The 19,414-nt window shown below is 40.1% G+C and overlaps 1 protein-coding gene across 3 annotated transcripts in view; it reads left to right on the top strand.

Annotated features, from left to right (window-relative positions):
* Positions 1–212: 212 nt before the first annotated feature.
* skap2 (src kinase associated phosphoprotein 2) overlaps positions 213–19,414 on the top strand; it is a 267,070-nt gene continuing 247,868 nt past the window's right edge. For all 3 annotated transcript variants that reach the window (XM_072283219.1, XM_072283221.1, XM_072283222.1), the window contains exons 1-3: positions 213–323; positions 10,203–10,308; positions 12,862–12,887. In XM_072283219.1, coding sequence (XP_072139320.1) covers positions 284–323; positions 10,203–10,308; positions 12,862–12,887 — 172 coding nt within the window. In that variant the 5' untranslated portion in view covers positions 213–283. The remainder of the gene's footprint in view (positions 324–10,202; positions 10,309–12,861; positions 12,888–19,414) is intronic.

The following is a 19,414-nucleotide window of genomic DNA, read 5'->3' on the forward strand; positions in this document are numbered from 1 at the left end:
ACTATTTTGTAATTTATTGTGAGTTTGCCCCGTGCAGCTACAGCAGATTACTCCTCCTTCCCCCCCACCCCACCAAAACCCGGCAGACGGCGAGCGGCGGGCGCGCGCCTCATTCACCCATGGCGACCTTTGCTCCAATCAGCGACGCCGGCCGCAACGTCAGCTCCAGCCCTGGCCGCGCGCGTGCTCGCTCCCGCCCCACCGTCCGGCCGCGCGCGTTGGGAGCGGCACTTCCGCGTGGAGCGAGCGCTCGCCGGTAACACCGAAGGGACGGCGGGTGAAGATGCAGCAACTCCCAGAGGACGTAAAGAGCCTGGTTGCAGGTAAAATTCAAACCCCCTCCCCACCAGCCCCCGGCCACGGTCCCCTCTCCTTTACTCATCGATTTTCCGTGAACAAAAATACAAGAGAGTCAAGTTGGTGAGAACTCGGCTGAATTGGCCGGAGTTGGGGAAAGTGAAAAAGGGGAAGTTGCAGCGACGCTTGGAGAAGTTGAACCCGGCACAGGGCTTCTACCCCTCGCGGTAGTTTTACACCAGCGTCGAGTTGGATCGGCTCCTGCCGGGGCCAGATGGATGGTTCACTGCGTGGCTGAAACAGGTGGCAAGTGTTCGGCGAGGATTAAAGCTGCGCGCAGCCTGTGCCGGCTCTTCCCCACCTGTGCCCATCGGCCTGTCAACTTCCCAGCGTCAGGTTTGCCAGCTGAAGTTCACCCTCAGTTGACAGCTCTGTAAGTCAAGCGGAGAAGAAATACAGGTCGCCAAGCGTTATTTAATCCTCTGTGAAAGTTGACCAAAAGTAACTAGGAACTCTGGAAAACAAATAAAACTGCGGATTCAACTATCGAAAGCCAAACGCTGGAAAAAATCAGTCAGTCAAGCAGTACCGTAAAAAGAGAAAGTAGTTAATATTTCGGTCCTCGAAACTTTTTTGTATCCCCTTTAATGCTGTCTGAGTTCTTCCTGCATTTTCTGCTTTCCTACGAAGGCGCCCTTCTGTTCCGCTCATTTGACGATTTATGTCTTTCACCCATCTACATTGACGCCACCATTCCCGGCGCCAAGCAAGAGCCTCAACGTTAGACCCGATACGTGCACCCACAGAGAAAAAATAATTCCCGAAACTCTTAGCATCTTATGGAAATAGGAAATTGTGTTTTTTATTTGTGGAAGTGGCTCAGATATGTTACTTTTTAACATTATGTGACGCTTATTAAAAATACTTCCTCTGGTGAAAAGTGCAGTTTTGGGGTAAATTACAGACTTTTGGCTGAAGATTTGCTTAGGTAATATTGTACTCATTATTATTTCATAGGGCTTATAAGAGAAAAATTTTTAATTTCTGTAAAGTAGCTAAGTTTGAATTTTAGGTTTTGAATGGCACATTGCAATGCTTTTGTTCCTCAAAAACATCTGGGAATGTGTCTACATTGGGAAAGCAGTTCATTAATTTGGTTAAGCAACAGCTTCACACCCCATCAAACTTCACAATGTTCAGACGACAGTCCTTGGGCACCTACCACCCCTCTGCTAGGACAGATCCACTACAGAGGTTAGGAACACAAAATAATCTGCAGATGCTGGGGTCAAAGCGACACTCACAACACGCTGGAGGAACTCAGCAGGTCGGGCAGCATCCGTGGAAACGATGAGTTGACGTTATGGGCCGGAAGCCTTCGTCAGGACTGAAGAGGGAAGGGGCAGAGGCCCTATAAAGAAGGTGGGGGGAGGGTGGGAAGGAGAAGACTGGTAGGTTCCAGGTGAAAAACCAGTAAGGGGAAAGATAAAGGGGTGGGGAGGGGAAGCAGGGAGGTGATAGGCAGGAAAGGTGAAGAAGGAATAGGGGAAAGTACAATGGGTAGTAGAAGGAGGCAGAATCTTGAGGGAGGTGATAGGCAGCTGGGGGAGGGGGAGGGAATTACCGGAAGTTGGAGAATTCAATGTTCATACCAAGGAGCTGGAGAGAGGTTAGGAATGTCGGACAGACCCACCACAGGTTAGGAATAGGGGAGTAGTCCTTGAAGTTTAAAATTTAGCTCTAGTTCAGGGGTTCCCAACCTTTTTTATGCCATGGACCAATAACATATCAAGGGGTCTGTGGTCCCCAGACTGGGAATTCCTGCTCGAGTCCCAATTTCAGGCATTAGATTAAATTTGAGCAAGGGCTGATTATTATTGATTATGCTCCCTCAGCAGATTAATTACTGTTCATCCACGTTGATGGAAGAAGCATTGGATGTATTAAGGGTACAAAATTTACTCTACATGGCTACTGTCAACAAGAATAGCTTGATTGCATCTTTGAGATGGCCAAGACTGGAAGGAAATAAAAATCAAACAAAAATGCAGATGCTGGAAATCTGAAAGCAAGTTAGGAAAAGGTCAGTTTTTGGAGCAGAGGAGATGGCCAATGGATTGATAGGACAAAGGAAATATCTCTGATAGGTGAGACCAAATGATGCAAATTGGCAGTGGGGAGCACATATCGCTGCTTTGTGCTCGTTATGTGCCATAGATAGCAAGGCTTTGGGACATGTGCTGTATAGCTCTGTTTGTGCTGTACTGTTGCCACAAAACAACAAATTTCGCAACATAGTTCAGAGATAATGAGCTGATTCTGATTGTGACGTCTTGCAGGCCTGACTGTGCAAATAGAAAAAAAGACAAATTAGCCAAAATAGTGCCAGTTCTGATCTAGACAGGCAGAAAGAAAGAATGAACTATCTAATGTTATATAATTCAATAATTGATCTGGAAGGCTGTAATGTACTCACTCACGAGGTGAGTTGATGTTCTTCAAACTTACATTGGAGGATCTTTTTTTTTTGAAGAGCAGGAGGCCACAAGCAGAGATCACAGTGCGAATGGGGTTGGGAATTAAAGTGGCAGGCTACCCTGAGGGTCATGGTCACTTCTGTGGATGGAAGGCAAGAGCTCTGCAGTCCTATCACCCAAAATGCATTTGATTTCTCTACTGGAGAGGAGATGATGCGGAGGAAGGGCGTAATGCTGGATTGAGTCTGTAGTATGTGGTGACTGAACCAGCGTGACTGTGGCATGTTCATCTGTCTCAGACGGCGTGGGTAGTAATGACTGCCCAGGTTCACCCAAATGTCAAGTTCATTGTGTGTTCATGCAGACTGGCGGAGGCGGCTCATACTTGGATTATTGTGTCCAGTTCTGGTTACCTCATTATAGGAAGGAAGCAGGAGCTTTAGAGAGGGTGCAGCGGTGACTTACCAGGGTGCTGACTGGATTGGAGAGTACGTCTTATGAGGATGGGTTGATCGAGCAAAGAAGTTTTCTCTTTGGAATGAAGAAGGATGAGCGGTGACTTGATAGAGGTGTACAAGATGATAAGAGGCATAAGCAGTGTAGATAGCCAGAGACATTTTCCCAGGGTGAAAATAGCTAACTCTAGGAGGCACAATTTTAAGATGATTCATGGGAAGTTTTTTTTTACATAGAAATGGTGAATGTGTGCAGTGGGCTGCCAGGGGTGGTGATAAAGGCAGATACATTAGGGACAGTTTAGAGACTCTTAGGTAGGGGCATATGGATGATAGAAAAATGGAGTGCTTTGTGGGAGGGAAGGGTTGGAGTAGGCTAAAGGGTAGACAAAACATCATGGGTTTAAAGGGCCTATAGTGTTCTGAAAATGGGTACCCATGAGGTACTGTAGATCATTAGGAGAAACATATGTGTCTACAATCATAATCTGTGAGCTTGTGGCAAAACCTTCACTCAGCTATTACAATCAAACTGGGTTATGAACCCATGCTGAGATGTGTGTTGAAGGGATACCAAAAAAATGAGATGCCAAGCATGTGAAGCTGCAACACGGAACAACATATGTGTTAAGCAACATGCAGTAGGCAAAGCTGAGCAGCCTTGCGGCAAACAGGACGGATTACTTTTCTTGTGAATAGGTCAGATTGCAACTTTTCAATCTGATAAATCAAGGAAAGCAGTTAAATAGCAAAGTGGAGGGAAGGTTGCAAGAATATCCCAATCCTTAATAACGGCAGGGTCTAGCATGCAAATGTTAAAGATCAGGCTGGAGCAAATTGCCACAGTGTTTAGCCAGAAGTGCTGAGTCTGTCGTCCATCCTGCATTGGTCCTGAGCCCTTTCCCCAGTCAACAAAGCCAGCTGACAGCCATTTAGCTGAGATACAGCAAAGGTTGTGGCACCACATAGCATCCCAACTGTTGTACTGAAGGCTGCTTCACCCGGCTGTTGCAGTAAAATCCTGCATTGGCATACACCCAGCAAAGTGAAAAATTGCCAGGTATCCCCTGACCGCAAAATAGCAGGTGAAATTCAGTTTATTAAAACCCCATTACTCAATCAATAGCAGAGTGATATTAAGCTACCAAGCCATAGTCCCTCACCAGTAGTAAACTGCTCGCCAATTCTTATTTTGGATCACACTACAGCCACTTAGCTTCGGGATTTTAGTGTCTTTAGTTTAGAGATTCCAGACATAGCATGAAATTGACCACATTGCATGGAGTGTGGCATTGAGGAATATTGGTAAGAATGAAGTGAAAGACATCAAGGACATACACTCAGTGGCCACTTTATTAGGTACACCTGTACATTTCCTCATTAATACAAATATCTAATCAGCCAGTCATGGCAGCAATTCAGTGCATAAAAGCACGCAGACGTGATGAAAAGATTTGGTTATTGTTCAGACTAAGCATCAGAGTGGGAAAGAAATGTGATCTAAGTGACTTTGACTGTGGAATGATTGTTGATACCAGACAGGGTAGTTTGAATGTTTCAGAAACTGCTAATCTCCTGGGATTTTCAAGGACAATATTCGCTAGAGTTTACAGAGATTGGTGCAAAAAACAACAAAAAAGTCATTCAGCGAGCTGCAGTTCTGTGGCCAAAAACACCTTGTAATGGAAGAGGTCAGAGGAGAATGGCCAGACTGGTTCATGCTGTCAAGGAGACAGTAACTCAAATAACCACACGTTACAGCAGTGGTGAGCAGAAGAGCATCTCTGAACACACAGCATGCTGAACCTTGAAGTGGATGGGCTACATCAGCAGAAGACCATGAACATACACTCATTGTCTACTTTATTAGGTACAATGAAAGGAGGTGAGTTGATAAGAGGCATAGATCGATTGGAAAGTTAGAAACTTTTTCCTAGGGTGGGAATGGCTCACATGAGGGGGCATAATTTTAAGGAGATGCGAGGAAAGTTTTTTTTTTACACAGAGATGGTGGATGTGTGGAATGTGCTGTCAGCAGTGGTGGTAGAAGCAGATACATTAGGGACATTTAAGGCACTCTTAGGCAGATGGATGATAGATAAATGGAGGGCTATGAGGGAGGGAACAGTTAGACTGATCTTAGTGTAGGTTAAAAGGCTGGCAAAAACTAATGTTCTGTGTTTTGAATATGGGTACCCATGAGGAACTGTAGATCATTAGAATAAACATAAATATATACGATCGTAATCTGTGGGTTTGTAGCAAAACCTTCACTCAGGTATTACAGTGGCCACTGAGTGTATGTCACACAAATCAAGGTGCTTTTGTTTGTTGGTTGATTGACTCGGCTCCAAGTTCAATCATGGCAAGATATTCCTGCGTCCTCCTCTAATTAGGGAGTACTCTAATGGCAATTTCAAACTCTCCTTTGTGAAAATGTAACATCTATATCAAATCTGGAATCCCTTGCTCCTGAATTGTCCAGGTAGCCAATGTGTACCTTAAGTCTATGACATGACCAGATGACAGGAGATGTTTGTAGCATTTGGGCACCCCATTTATCTACATAGCGCACACAAAATTCTGGAGGAACTCAGCAGGCCAGGCAGCATCTATGGAAAAGAGTACACTCGATGTTTTGGGCCGAGACCCTTCAGCAGGACTGTAGTCTTTTCCACAGATGCTGCCTGGCCTGCTGAGTTCCGCCAGCATTTTGTGTGTGTTGTTTGGACTTGCAGCATCTGCAGATTTTCTCTTGGTTGTCATTTATTCACACCATCAAGCACCACATTAGGCACAGTCTGTAGGTCCTGTAAAGGCATAACCAGTCAGCCAAGAACTAGAGTGGAACCAAGTTAGTCATGTCATATAATGTGGGCAATCATGGCTTTTCCATAACCATGATTGTTCTTGGCAAATTTTTCTACAGAAGTGGTTTGCAATTGCTTTCTTTTGGGTACTGTCTTTACAAGGTGGGTGACCCCAGCCATTATCAATATTCTTCAGAGATTGTCTGCCTGGTGTCTGTGGTTTCATCACCAGGACTTGTGATATGTACCAGCTGCTCACATGACCATGCACCACCTGCTCCCATGGCTTCACATAACCCTGATCGGGGGGCTAAGCAGTTGCTAACACTTTGCCCAAGGGTGACCTGCAGGCTAACAGAGGGAAGGAATGCCTTACATCTCTTTTGGTAGTGATGTATCTCCACCTGCCACCCAATGAAAAATACTATATCTTCAAATTACAAGGATTACATAGATTTAAGAAATTAGGCAATCAGTAATCATGTTGATTTTCAAAAATTCAACGTTTTTTGGATGGAAACCAAGCTAGAATTTGAGTTTTCCTGAGCCTTAGACAGGAGCTCATTGACACAGTTACGAGAGTTGCTGCCTCACTGATCTAGTGATCAAACTTCAATAATGACCTCTAGCACTGTCTGTGATCAGTTTACGTGGTTTTGCTGTGCAATACAAACAAAATGCTGGAGGAACTCAGCAAGTCAGGCAGCATCTGTGGAAGGGTTGATACATAAACAGTTAATGTATTGAGCCGAGATCCTTAATCCAGACCAGAACATTGACTGTTTATACCACTCCATAGATGTTACCTGAGTTCCTCCAGCACTTTGTGTGTGTTGGTCAAGATTTCCAACATCTGCAGAATCTCCTGTGTTTATGGTTTCCCTATGGTTGTGTGCATCTCCTTCATGTGCTCCAGTTTTCTTCTGCATTCCAAAAATATGCAGACAGATCGAATATTAGGCCACTAAGTTATCCTCATTGATGGCCAATAGTTGTGGGGTGATAACTGTTCCTGAACATGGTGGTGTGAGTCCTGAGGCTCCTGTACCACCTTCCTGATGGCAGCAGTGAGAAGGGACCATGACCTGGGGATCCTTGATGATGGATGCTGCTTTCCTGCAACATTAGGTGTGCTCAGTGGTGGCGAAGGCTTTAACTGTGATGGACTGGGCTGTGTCAACTACTATTCCATGTCGTGATGCAACCAGTCAATATACTCTCCACTGCACATCTATAGAAGTTTGTCAGGTTTCGAGATGAAATGCCAAATCTTCGCATATTTCTGAAGGCTGATTTATACTTGTGCGTCAAATGTACGCTGTAGATACCGCGTACCCTACGCCTTAGGGTGACGTGCACCTCCCCAAAAATGTAACTCGCGTCGCGGCGACACAGACCGCAACAACTGTGATTGGTCAGCTTGGTAGCATCGCATTTTCTTATATGTATTTCCGGTTGCTTTTATCTGCCATGTCTGTAAACTGATGCAAAATAAATGGTTGGAGACGATGAACCAAATTGTCAAATCTACCTGCCGACATCCGAAAATATTTGAAATGCATTTCCTCGTCCATATTATCTCACGAAGAAGCTCAACACAGTGGCATAGAAACCCCACCAGCAACTAGCGTTTTGGCGGTGAATTGCAGAGCAATGCTGACACAACTACCCGTATGCAAAAGAATTAATCAGCCTTAAGAAAGAAGAGGCACTGCTGTTCTTTCTTCATAATGGCACTTGCGTGCTGGACTCAGAACTGATCCTTTGCAACATGGAGAAATTTAAAGTTGCTGACCATCTCAACCTTTGATCCTCCAATGAGGACTGGCTCATGGACCTCTTGGTTCCTCCTCCGGAGGTCAATTAATCAGTTCCTTGGTCTTGCTGACATTCAATGAGAGGTTGTTGTGGCATCAATCAGCCAGATTTTCAATCTCCCTTCAATATGCTGATTCATCACCACCTTTGATTCGGCTAATGACAGTGGACTCATTAGTAAACTTAAATGTGGCACCTATAGAGACAATTATCTGTAAAGGCTAATAATTTAAGAGAAGACTTGCAGTCAATTTGTGAAAACCAGAATCAGTGATTCTCGTGCTACCCAAACAAATTCCAGCACCCTAGAATGACTGGGTAAAATATTCCCGTAATATAACACTTTGTTATGTTCTCATTTTGGAAATTCCTTCAGATCTCTTCTAATCAGTGCACTTGTTGGCAGTTTGTGCACAAGCGGACCAGATCTAATTTTTATATTATTTTTAAAGGACCCAATGAAATCCACTGAAGCCTGTACTTCCCTACGCTGAGAAGTCTCAGCTGCTTCAGCCTATTATTGTTAAATATAGGCCTTTGATCTCAGCAGTGCCATTTCACCATTTTCATAGAGGACACTATTATTCATTAGAAAGAAGAATCTTTTCAAATCTGTTTCCCGTATTCAACAGCCTGATCCAAAATTGTCTGTCAGTTTCCTTATAGTTGTTCAATTCTGTGCATGCATAGTTACAGGCAAAACATGACATTTCTTCCACAAATGAGCCTCAGCTCTCAGAATGGGCTGCAGCTTTATGCCTGTAGGTTGTAACAATTGACTGTCATGATTCCGTGTTCCATGGTCAGCTGCATGTGAGTTATAACACAGACATTAAATTGATTTAGTGATAGATTTTCTTCAAACCCATTTGTGAAAAACAACCTTCTATGAATTTGAGCATAATTTTTCTGAAATAACATTGGCTAAATATATGGCAATAGGTTATGTTATATTTATTGACTGTATAAGTAATCTTTGCCATGCATCTTTAGTTTTGTCCTTTATTTTCCATTACAGATGGACATGTTTAGCAAGGCCCTTCCTGATTAATCTGACTTGCATTAAAATTGAAGATAATTCTAAAGCTAAGCATTTCCTGCCTTATTGAAAAGTTATGAAATGAATTGTTTTTGCAAAGCAAGTTGCACTGATTTTTAAATCCACAGTAAATAAGCTACTCATTTGTTAGCTAGAACCAGTACTGTTTCCATGATAGCATTCACATTTCTATATCTATCTATTCCCCCTCCCCTCCCCTACATAACATAAATAGGAGCACCTTATCTTCGAAGATGTACCAGTGGAGGCTCATGGTAGCAAAATATCAGTGGAGGGATTCACAAATGTACCGTTTCAAATTTCTTATTGGTCACTGATACTGGATGATGGAATCGATAGCTTTGTGACCAAATTTGTGGATAATGCGAAGATAGGTATAGTGTTGAGGAAGCAGACAAGGACTCAGACAAATTGGGAAAATGGGTAAAGAAGTGGCAGATGGAATGTAGTGTTGGGAAATGTATGGTCATGCACTTTGGTTGAAGGAATAAAGGCATAGAGTTTTTTCTAAAAATTTCAAAAATCAGAGGTGCAAAGGGAGACCTTGCGCAAGACTAACGAAAGGCTAACTTGCAGGTTGATTTGTTGGGAAGGTAAACGTAATGTTACTCATAAACTTCAGGATGACTAGAATAGAAAAACAAAGATGTAACTCTGAAGTTTTATAAGGCATTGATCAGACCACATTTGGAGTACAGTGAGCAGTTTTGGTCCCCTTATCTAAAGGAAGTACTGGCATTGGAGAACGTCAAAGAGGAGGTTCATGACTATGATTTCAGGAATGAAAAGGTTAATGTACGAGGAGCGTTTGATGTCTCTGGGCCTGTGCTCAATGTAGCTTAGAAGAATGAGAGGGGATTTCATTAAAACCTATTGAATGTTTGAAGGCCTAGGTAGAGTGGATGTGGAGAGGATGTTTCCTGTAGTGGGGCAGTCTAGGACGGCATCAGACTAGAGGGACATTCATTTAGAACAGAGATGAGGAAAAATTTCTTTATCCAGTAGATAGTGAATCTGTGGAATTCATTGCCACTGACAGCTGTGGAGGTCAAGTCCTTTGATATATTTAAAGCGGAGGTTGATAGGTTCTTGATTAGTCAGGGCATCTGAGGTTATGGGGTGAAGGCAGGAAAATATGTTTGAGAGGGATAATAAATTAGCAATAGTGGAATGGTGGAGCAGACTCAATGGGCTGAATGGCCTAACTCTTCCTCTATGTCTTATGGTCTTACGGAATTTCTTATCCATCAGTCTTAATGTAAATATTCTCTCATCTTTTTTGCAGATATTGATGTATTTATAAATGAAATACTAAAGGGAGAAAACCTGTCAAAGAAGGCAAAAGATAAGAGGGACACCCTTTTGAGAAAGCTTAAAGTTATTAAAACAAGGTAAAGATTTTGTGATTGTTGATGTTTGATATTTTAAGTTGCTTTAAGGCATCAAAATAAACAAAATACAGTCCTTGTCAACAGGACTGGTATTTAGCAATAGGGAGGTTCTGGTACAATTACGTAGGGTATTGTTGAGGCCACACCTAGAGTAATGCACCCAGGTTAGAGCACTTTTGGAGGCAGTCCTGGGCTAACTGTTGGGATGACAGCATTGACCTGTCAAGGAAGGCTAAGCAGGTGGGTCTGTAGGCTTTGGATTTTAGAAGAAAGAGGGATAATCTCAGTAAAAGGTACACAATCATAAGGAGACATGATGGGGCTGTCGAATAGTTTTCATGCCTGGGAAGATTTCGAACAAGGGATGTCATTTCAAGATAAAGGTAAAGTATGTTGAAACTACTTCTTGCACTGAGTGGTGGACCTCTGAAATTTTCTACCTCAAGAGTTGTGGACAGTAGCCCATTGGAAATGTTTATTGCGGAAGTGGTTAAATTTTTGAAACATCAGGGGATTGACGAGAATGACCTGGAGAAAGCAGTGAGGCCTGAGTTAGTTCAGCCATGATTATGTTGAATGGTGAGGCAAGTGGGAGGTTCTTATTGTGCTGTGTTCTTGTGAATTTAAGATGCATATCATAAGTAACCAAGTGTTGCAGAATGAGTTTTCATGTGTGTTGACCCCCTACATGGCTTAGTATCACAATGTTATTCTGAGTATACTGCAGAACTTTATTTTATTTAGAGATACAGCACAGTTACAGGCCCTTGGGCCCAGTGAGACCACACAACCCAGTTATGCCCATGTGACCAATAACCAACTAACCCAGGGGTGGCCAACCCTTTACATTCCATGCATCAGTTTTTTCACGCATGAGTTCAGATGCACCATACAACTCATACCCCCATTAAATTCTTGTAAAAATATGTTAATATAGACATATTTAGCATTTTTACATGATACATTGATTTATTATAAAAACAAGATAAAACATTACTTGATGAGACTTTCAACACATATATTTTGTCTTCTTTTGATTTTAGATTAGATTATGTACACTCAGTCCTCGATTTCTTCCTTTTCCTTAATCACATATTCTTTCCGTAACTCAGACCCAAGCACTAGCTTCAGTTTTCCTTCTATTTCATTCTGATGTTTTGTTTTATAATGTCTATTAAGATCATGTCTTCTATTATGTGAGTAAGTGTTTTCACAAACAATGCACAACGGTTTTCCTGACGGACCCGCTATAAATAAGAACTCATTTTCCCACTGTTCATTGAATTCACGCTTACTATCGCTTTCTGCTTTCCTTTTGTGCATTTTTTTATGCACTGTGATGGGTAACTGAATGTAAAAACAAGGCTTAATTTTGGAAAAAGTACAAAACTGCAAATGTTCACAAAGGACGAACAAAGCACAACTCCATAGCGCACGAGTGTCAATTGTAGACTGACTGGCAAAACCCTGCGACACACCGCTGGTGCAGACGCCTGGGGCCTCAGGATCAAACAAGTATCAAACGTCTATTGAACAGTTATGGAACGACTGCAGAACAAAAGTCCTTCTTTCCTAGTTTGACTCATTGAACATTTTTTAAAATTCAAAACAGATTAATGTGAAAGAAGATAACATTTGCCAAAAGTTGTGCACGAAATAATAAAACCGCTGAAAATAATTGCTAAGTTTTAGATTTATTCTCAGTAAAACCCATTTCTAACTCTAAGCTACTTGAATTCCTGTTATAGGTTTTTTTTTCTATAAATCGGTTTTTGGTTAATACTTTTTGCGTGAGTAGGCTTACTTTTTTATTATTATCACTGATCATCCAATGCGCCACAGGTTGGCCATCCCTGTACTGACCGTGTGGAACATGGCAGAGAACCAGAGCACTTGGCGGAAATCCATGCGCTCACGTGGAGTACACACAAACTCCTTACAGACAATAGTGGAATTGAACCCAGATCTCTGGCCCTGTAATGGCGTTGTACTAACCGCTACACTGTTGTGCCACCCTGCAATTTATTAAACCATACAATCCATTTACATTTTTCATAATCTTAATTATCACATTTGTTTTGAATATATGGAAACTCACACAGTCATGAAAAAAGTACATCTGAAATTTGAATAGATTACAAAGTTTGTCTAGACAAATTTGAAACTGATGTAAATGTAGTCTGGATTATTTTGAGATTTGTATTGATTGGGAGAAGAGATTTGAAAAATTTGTCACAAATCTAGTGGTGGAGAAGAAAATCCCGATGTCAGGTTGCAGGAGAAAATAAAGCAAAAATCTGAAAATGCAATAAATATTAAATAAAACCATATGAAAGTCAAATTTATTGTCATATGCACAATCCATGCATGTATGGTGGGAAAATCTCAACAGGCAACTGTGGGGTGTGAAACAAAATGTATGCCTCAGGTCAATGATCTTTGACAAAATTGGGAACATTTAGAAAATATTTGTGCATGAGAAAATAACTATTGCATTACAGAAAATATGTTTGTTTCTAGATTAAATTATCTAAAAATATGTCTCTTTTTCAGCTATCCTCATGAGTTCCAAGAGAGAGGTAATTTTTTTATATTTAATATTTCTTCAAATATACAATTTATTTTTAAAATTTGATATTTTACATAACAGTTAAGTAGATTTTTTAGATTTGAAAATCTATGTGCAGTATCCTATCTCCCTCAAGAATTTCTTTATGCCTCCCACCATATATTATGTAGTTCTTAATTGTTCAAGTGCAAAAGTACATATTTTTCTTTAGAAAGTACAATCATATGTCATGCTGTATGAAAAATTGGGTTGAGAATGGGAGTAGGTTGCTCTCAACTCTATCTGCAGATTACATACTTCTGCCTTGTAATATGGCACTCAATTGCACTCCCAGCCACATTCCTCTCATGTTAATCTTCCTAAGTGAGAGTTGTAGATAAGTACAAGAAAATTAAACTAATATATCTTTAAAGGAAAAATGAAGAGATTTGGTGATTTATATACATAAGTATGTCAAAATGACTTTAGATTGATGAAATGTTTAAATAACAGTAAGTGCCATGATCTTATTCATTGTGTAATTGCAAAAAAAATGTATACTTAAACTAATTATATTTTCATTTGGAGTATTGGCCCAATTTTGGACATTCTACTTTGGTGTGAAAGGTAAAGTTATGCAAAGAGGTTTACTGAAATACGTTTTGAGAAAATTAGGACTTCTCAATCAATTGGAAAATATTAAAAGATATATCTGTAAAGAAAAGAAATAAATGTGTAAAATTATAAAGTGTTTCTCAAAAGCTAAAAGGCGTGAAAGGAGAATTAGGAGCTTTGTTAAGACAAAGATGAGAAGTGGATATTTGGTAGCAAGAAATTTAAATAGGTATGAGGAAAAATCAATGAAGAATAATTTAAACAATATCTCTTCACAACGACAATGGAGTGTGATGGGCTAATGACGATATTCTCCTGATTATTGTTATTCATTGATATCACTCGCTGGGTTGATCGGTTTCTGAACAATTTCCAAATTTGCTGAGATGGTTTGCTTGGTTGGGTATAATTGCTCCCTCTGCTGGTCAAACATTAACTTAATACAAATTTGGAGCAATTAATTGAGGAGGTAAATTATGGATGACAGTTGTAATCAATTGTAAGCTATTTCTGGTATTATGTTACTTTTGCTTTTAAAAGTTGTATGGTTTTAGGTGAATCAGAAATATGCTAGCCATGCGCTATTGAAATGTGTATGCCCTGTTGTGTTCTGAATGAAAGCAAATCGATAAAATTGCATTCTGTCTCTTCACAAGATAGATAAGTGAAGTGCTTTAAATTTTCATGTTTTTTCAGTTTAGAGGTAATTATTAATAAATCTCATGCTTTCCATTTGTTAAATGCCTCGGGGCAATTGTCTTCATATAAGGCATAAAAACATGATGCAAGGGTTTTGGCAGCAGTTTCAAATGTGAAAATTGGCATTGACTGTTAATTCTCTATGGTATAATTTATTACTTTAAAAAATGTACTTGTCTAAATTACGATGTTTATTTTAAGAATGAAAATTCTGTAACATTTTCTCTTTATATGTTTTAAACTTTTAAGTTAAAATTAGGGGACCGTATTTCGTGTCCAGATCGTACAATGGATTTTGTTGATCCTCCAGTTAAAATGACTTTTCTCCCAAGATACCACTTGAAGAGGTCATGACCTGCAGCCTGTGGCCACTGGTATGAGGGTCACAGTTTGAGGTCAGCAAAAGCTTGTGTGAACCTACGGGCAATAGTCTGTTATCTTCCAGCTGTGGACGTTGGATCAATGTCTAATAACTTGTATCTGTGACTCTCGATAGGTTAAGAAGGTAGTGGCAGTGCAGCACTTCGTTAATCTAGAAAATCAGAATGATGAAATGAAAGGTGAAATTCAAGGATTACATTTCCGAAGTACAAGTGTATTTAATCAAAATATGTAGTTGAGGATTTTTTAAAAGATTAGTTCTGATTTGTATGGAAAATGATACTTAAGCTAAATACAAGATTCAAGATACATTTATTATCAAAGAATGTATAAATTATACAACCTTGAGATTTGCTTGCTCACAGTTAGCCACAAAGCAAGAAACTCAAAAGAACCTGTTTAAAGAGAGAAAAAAAGAATAAAAATAAAAGACCAACACTTGTTGCACAAGAGAAAGAAAAAAATAAAAACATTATGCGAACAACAGCATTCCAAACCGAAAATGAGCCTTCATATCTGAACCCTGGAGTAGGTCCAAAGCTTTGCTTATCAGTTCATCGTATTAGCAGGCAAACTAAATAATTACCTGTAAATTCCAAAAAATATATGAAAATTCAAAGCACTTCATTAATTTAACTTGAGAAGAGACAGATTGCAATGATTTAGCTAATATTATCCTTTCTTCTATGCTGTTAGGTTGATATATTTCAGTTTCCTGGTTTGCTGTATGTGCCAGCTTAAAGAATACTTTGAAATTAGTGTCCAAATGTTTTGAATAAAGTATATCAGGCAAGTGGAAGTATTGCAGTGACTGAAGGATGGGGTAAGATCAACTTACAGAAACGTTTTCCAAATTATCCACAAATTGAGAAGTTTACTTATGACAGACTTTTAGCTGTTTATTTAAATGCAGACTTTCTTTTGTGGAGTGAGTAATTTAATATTATTGCTCATAAATTAACAATGTAAGTAGGTTAGCAAAAAAAGTTGTCAGCTGGCTAACATGCAATTTATGACTAGTAAGCTCAAGCCATTGTTATAGCACAACAAAATGGGATAAATGATACAACATAAAACTGGATTGATTAATAGTTTGTGGGTTGTGAGCAGAGCAACTGCAATACTGACTCATACTGTACTGACAGGTATTTGGCTAGAGTTGGGAGTCAAGGGTTTACAACTCCACATGGTTAAAATGATGATATCTTTTACTGTGCCAGTACGAAATTGTTAAATGTAACTAAATGTCTATTCCTGATTTGACTCTTTGGGGTTATTCGATTTTATGACTTACTTTGTAAGAATAATAAAGATGTCTGTCTTAAAAACTGAATACAGTTGCTTTGATTTTACAAAATGAAAATAAGATGGAAATTCCTTTATAGTTTTTAGTTGTTTATACGTTGTAATTAGATACCAATTTCATTCATTTAGTGTTTCTGTAAAGTACAGTGTTACACAAAAACTTCAATGCGTGTTAATATGGAATTTTCATTTCTTTTTAACACAATGCATCTGCTTTAAGTTATAAAAATAAGTTTTCAATATTCAGGAATAATCCAATTGAATTGAATTATTAGAATATGTAGCACACACAAAATGCTGGAGGAACTCAGCAGGTCATGCTGCATCTGTGGAAAAGAGTAAACAGTCGACGTTTCAGGCCAAGAGCCTTCTTTAGGGCTCGGTCCTGAAGATGCGTCTCGGTCTGAAATGTCAAACATTGACTGTTTATTCTTTTCCGTGGATGCTGTCTGACCTGCTGAGATCCTCCAGCATTTTGTGTGTGTTTCCTGGATTTCCAGTATCTGCAGATTTGTCATGATTAGAATATGTAGCATATTTTTCTGAACTTGTATGTTAACAGCTATCTGGGCAAAACCTTAATCCTAAAGGCATGCCATTTTAAATAAGTGCATTTTTCAATATTAACATTTCCAGTGGTCTTTATCATGATGAAAAGTAGTGCGTTGGTATGTGCTAAATCTAGCTGACAGTTGGATTGTGAGATGGGCAGTTCATTTCTGGAACTTGGGTTTGAGTGACAGTTGAATTGATGGATCAAATGCTTTCGCTTTTTTTCCATCAGTTAACTTTTGATTGTTTTAATTCAGTTCAGTGCTAATCCTGTCACCTTGACAAAAGGTTGAAAGGATGGTTGCTGCAGGAAAAGTAAATGTCACATTTGTAATGGGATGGATTCTCATTTGATGGCTAATCTGGATTAAATATAGTTCCCTGTTTTGACATTAAGTAAGCCTTGAGTTCACCTGTAATTGTGACTGCCCTTAAGGTGCTGAACACTACTTTGCAAGAGTGGGAAGTGATTCATAGAGTCGCAGAGCACTACAGTGAGGAACAAGCCCTTTGGCCCATTTCATGCATACTGAACTGTTATTCTGCTTAGTCTCATTGACCCACACCTGGACCATAGCTGTCCATAACCCTCCCATTAATGTACTTGTCCAAACTTCTCTTCAGTGTTGCCATCAAACCCGTATCCACCACGTCCAGTGGCAGCTTGTTCCCCACTCGCATAACCTTCTGAGTGAAGATCCCCCTCAGAATCACCTTAAATATTTCATCTTCCACCCAAAACTCATGACCTCTAGTTCTAGTCTCACCTAATCTCAGTGGGGAAAAAAGCCTGCTTGCATTTACCCTATCTATACCCCTCATAATTTTTGAAAACCTCCATCAAATCTCCCATCATTCTCCTGTGCTCCAGAGGGAAAAACATATCCTAACCTATTCACTCTCTCCCTATAACTCAGGTCCTCTATTTCTGGGAACATTCTTGTAAATATTCTCTGTACTCTCAATCTTATTGTTATCTTTCCTGTAGGTAGGTGACCAGAACTGCACACAATACTCCAAATTTGGCCTCGCCAACCTTTTATGCAACATCAGCATAACATCCCAACTCCTGTACTCAGTAGTTTGATTTATGAAGGGGTCAGGTGAATTACTTTTCCTCTAGCAAATGGCCAATGTGCCAAAAGCTTTATGGCCCTATCTACCTGTGAAGCCACTTTCAAGGAGTTATGGATCTGTATTCCCAGATCTACTGCACTCCTCAGTGCCCTACCACTCACTCAGTATGTGCTACTTTGTTTTGTTCTCCCAAGGTGCAACATATTTGTATAATGTCTGTATATCTTATTGTTGGTTGCTTTTCTGTAATAGGAGAGTTTGTGTGTCTACTTTTTGTCAAATCATTATGAGACCTTGAAGAAAAATTAAAGGTTGCAGCACCCACCAGGCATCACTAGAGTGTGCACAGACATCCGGCACTGAGAACAATAAGTGAGGCTATGCATTCCTTCTTTGACTGTGCTTTTCCTTTGGATAATGTATGTTCTTTGAGCCAATGTCAAGCTTGCTTTGAAGTGAGATGCAGCAGATGCTGGACATCTGAAGTCCAACAGGAAATGTAGGAAAATCTTATCAGGTTAGGCAGCACATGTGAAAGAGAGCTAGTTTCCTGGTTCTGAAAGTTTTATCAGAACAAGGAAACACAGATAAAACAAGATTTATGTTGCAGAGTGAGGAGAGAAGTAAAGAAAGCAAAGTGGAAAATGTACAGGATCAAGACATACTAGTTAGTGGAGTGAAGTCACGGCAACAACCTTGCACTCTACGTCAGCAAGACCAAAGAACTGATTGTGGTCTTCAGGAAGCGTAAGATGAGGAAGTATCAACCAATCCTCATAGAGCGGTCAGAAGTGGAAAGGGTGAGAAATTCCAAGTTCCTAGGTGTCTGTACCTCTGAGGATCTACCCTCGATGCAATATATCGATGCAGCTTAAATACGGCAAGATAGTGGCTATATTTCATTAGGAGTTTGAGGAGATTTGTTTTTGTCAACTAAAACACTCAAAAACTTACACAAATGTACCGTGTAGAGCATTCTGAGTGGTTGCACCACAGTCTGGTATGGGGAAGGGAGGCATCTGTATAAGTTTTATAAGTTGCAGAAACTTGTAAAATTATTCAGCTCCATCATGGGTACCAGCCTCCATAGTATCCAAGCCATCTTCAAGGAGCAGTGCTTTAGGAAGTCGGAGTACATCACTAAGGATCCCCACCACCCAGGACGTGCCCTCTACACACTATTACCATTGGGAAGGACGTGGAGAAGCCGGAAGGCACAAATTCAGCGATTGAGGAAAAGCTTCTTCCCCTCTGCCATCCGGTTCTAAATGGCCATTGAACCCATGAACACTACCTCAATATTTTTTTTATTTCTGTTTTATTTTTGCACTACTTATTTTAACCTAACTAGTTAGTAGGTATATATATATTTACTGTAACTCAGTTTTTTCCGCTCTGTATTTATCATGTATTTCATTGTACTGCTGCTGTAAAGTTAACAAAGTTCACGACATAGGCCGGTGATATTAAATCTGGTTCTGATAAAGAAGAGCACAGAAGAGATTGAATGACAGAATTGGAAATGGAGCAGAGTAAAGCAGAATGAAAATGTCCATTAAACAGGAGACATTTTGCCTGCAAAGGTGTAAAACACAGAAGAGAATAAAATCCATAGCTACCATAATACAAGTGTGAGGCACGTGGCTAGAATATCTGACTAATTGTAATTGTTTAATTCACTGATGAACTCAGAAGTTTGTAATGTGGTTGAGGTGTTGTTCCTTCACCTCTCCTTGGACTTTGTTGGAGGAACATAGAAGTTGAAACCACACAATCAATATGGCTTCTCCAGTGTAGACGAGATGACTCTGTGATTGCTGAATGCAATAGACTTCATTGATGGAGTGGAGCAGAAACAATTTTTAGAGTAGCACTGGTGTGCAAATAGTCCACTAGGTGCAATTAAGTTGAGCTGGAGAAACAGAAAGA

Source organism: Mobula birostris, chromosome 19 (assembly GCF_030028105.1).
Source record: "Mobula birostris isolate sMobBir1 chromosome 19, sMobBir1.hap1, whole genome shotgun sequence".
In the NCBI taxonomy this organism is placed as follows: domain Eukaryota; kingdom Metazoa; phylum Chordata; class Chondrichthyes; order Myliobatiformes; family Myliobatidae; genus Mobula; species Mobula birostris.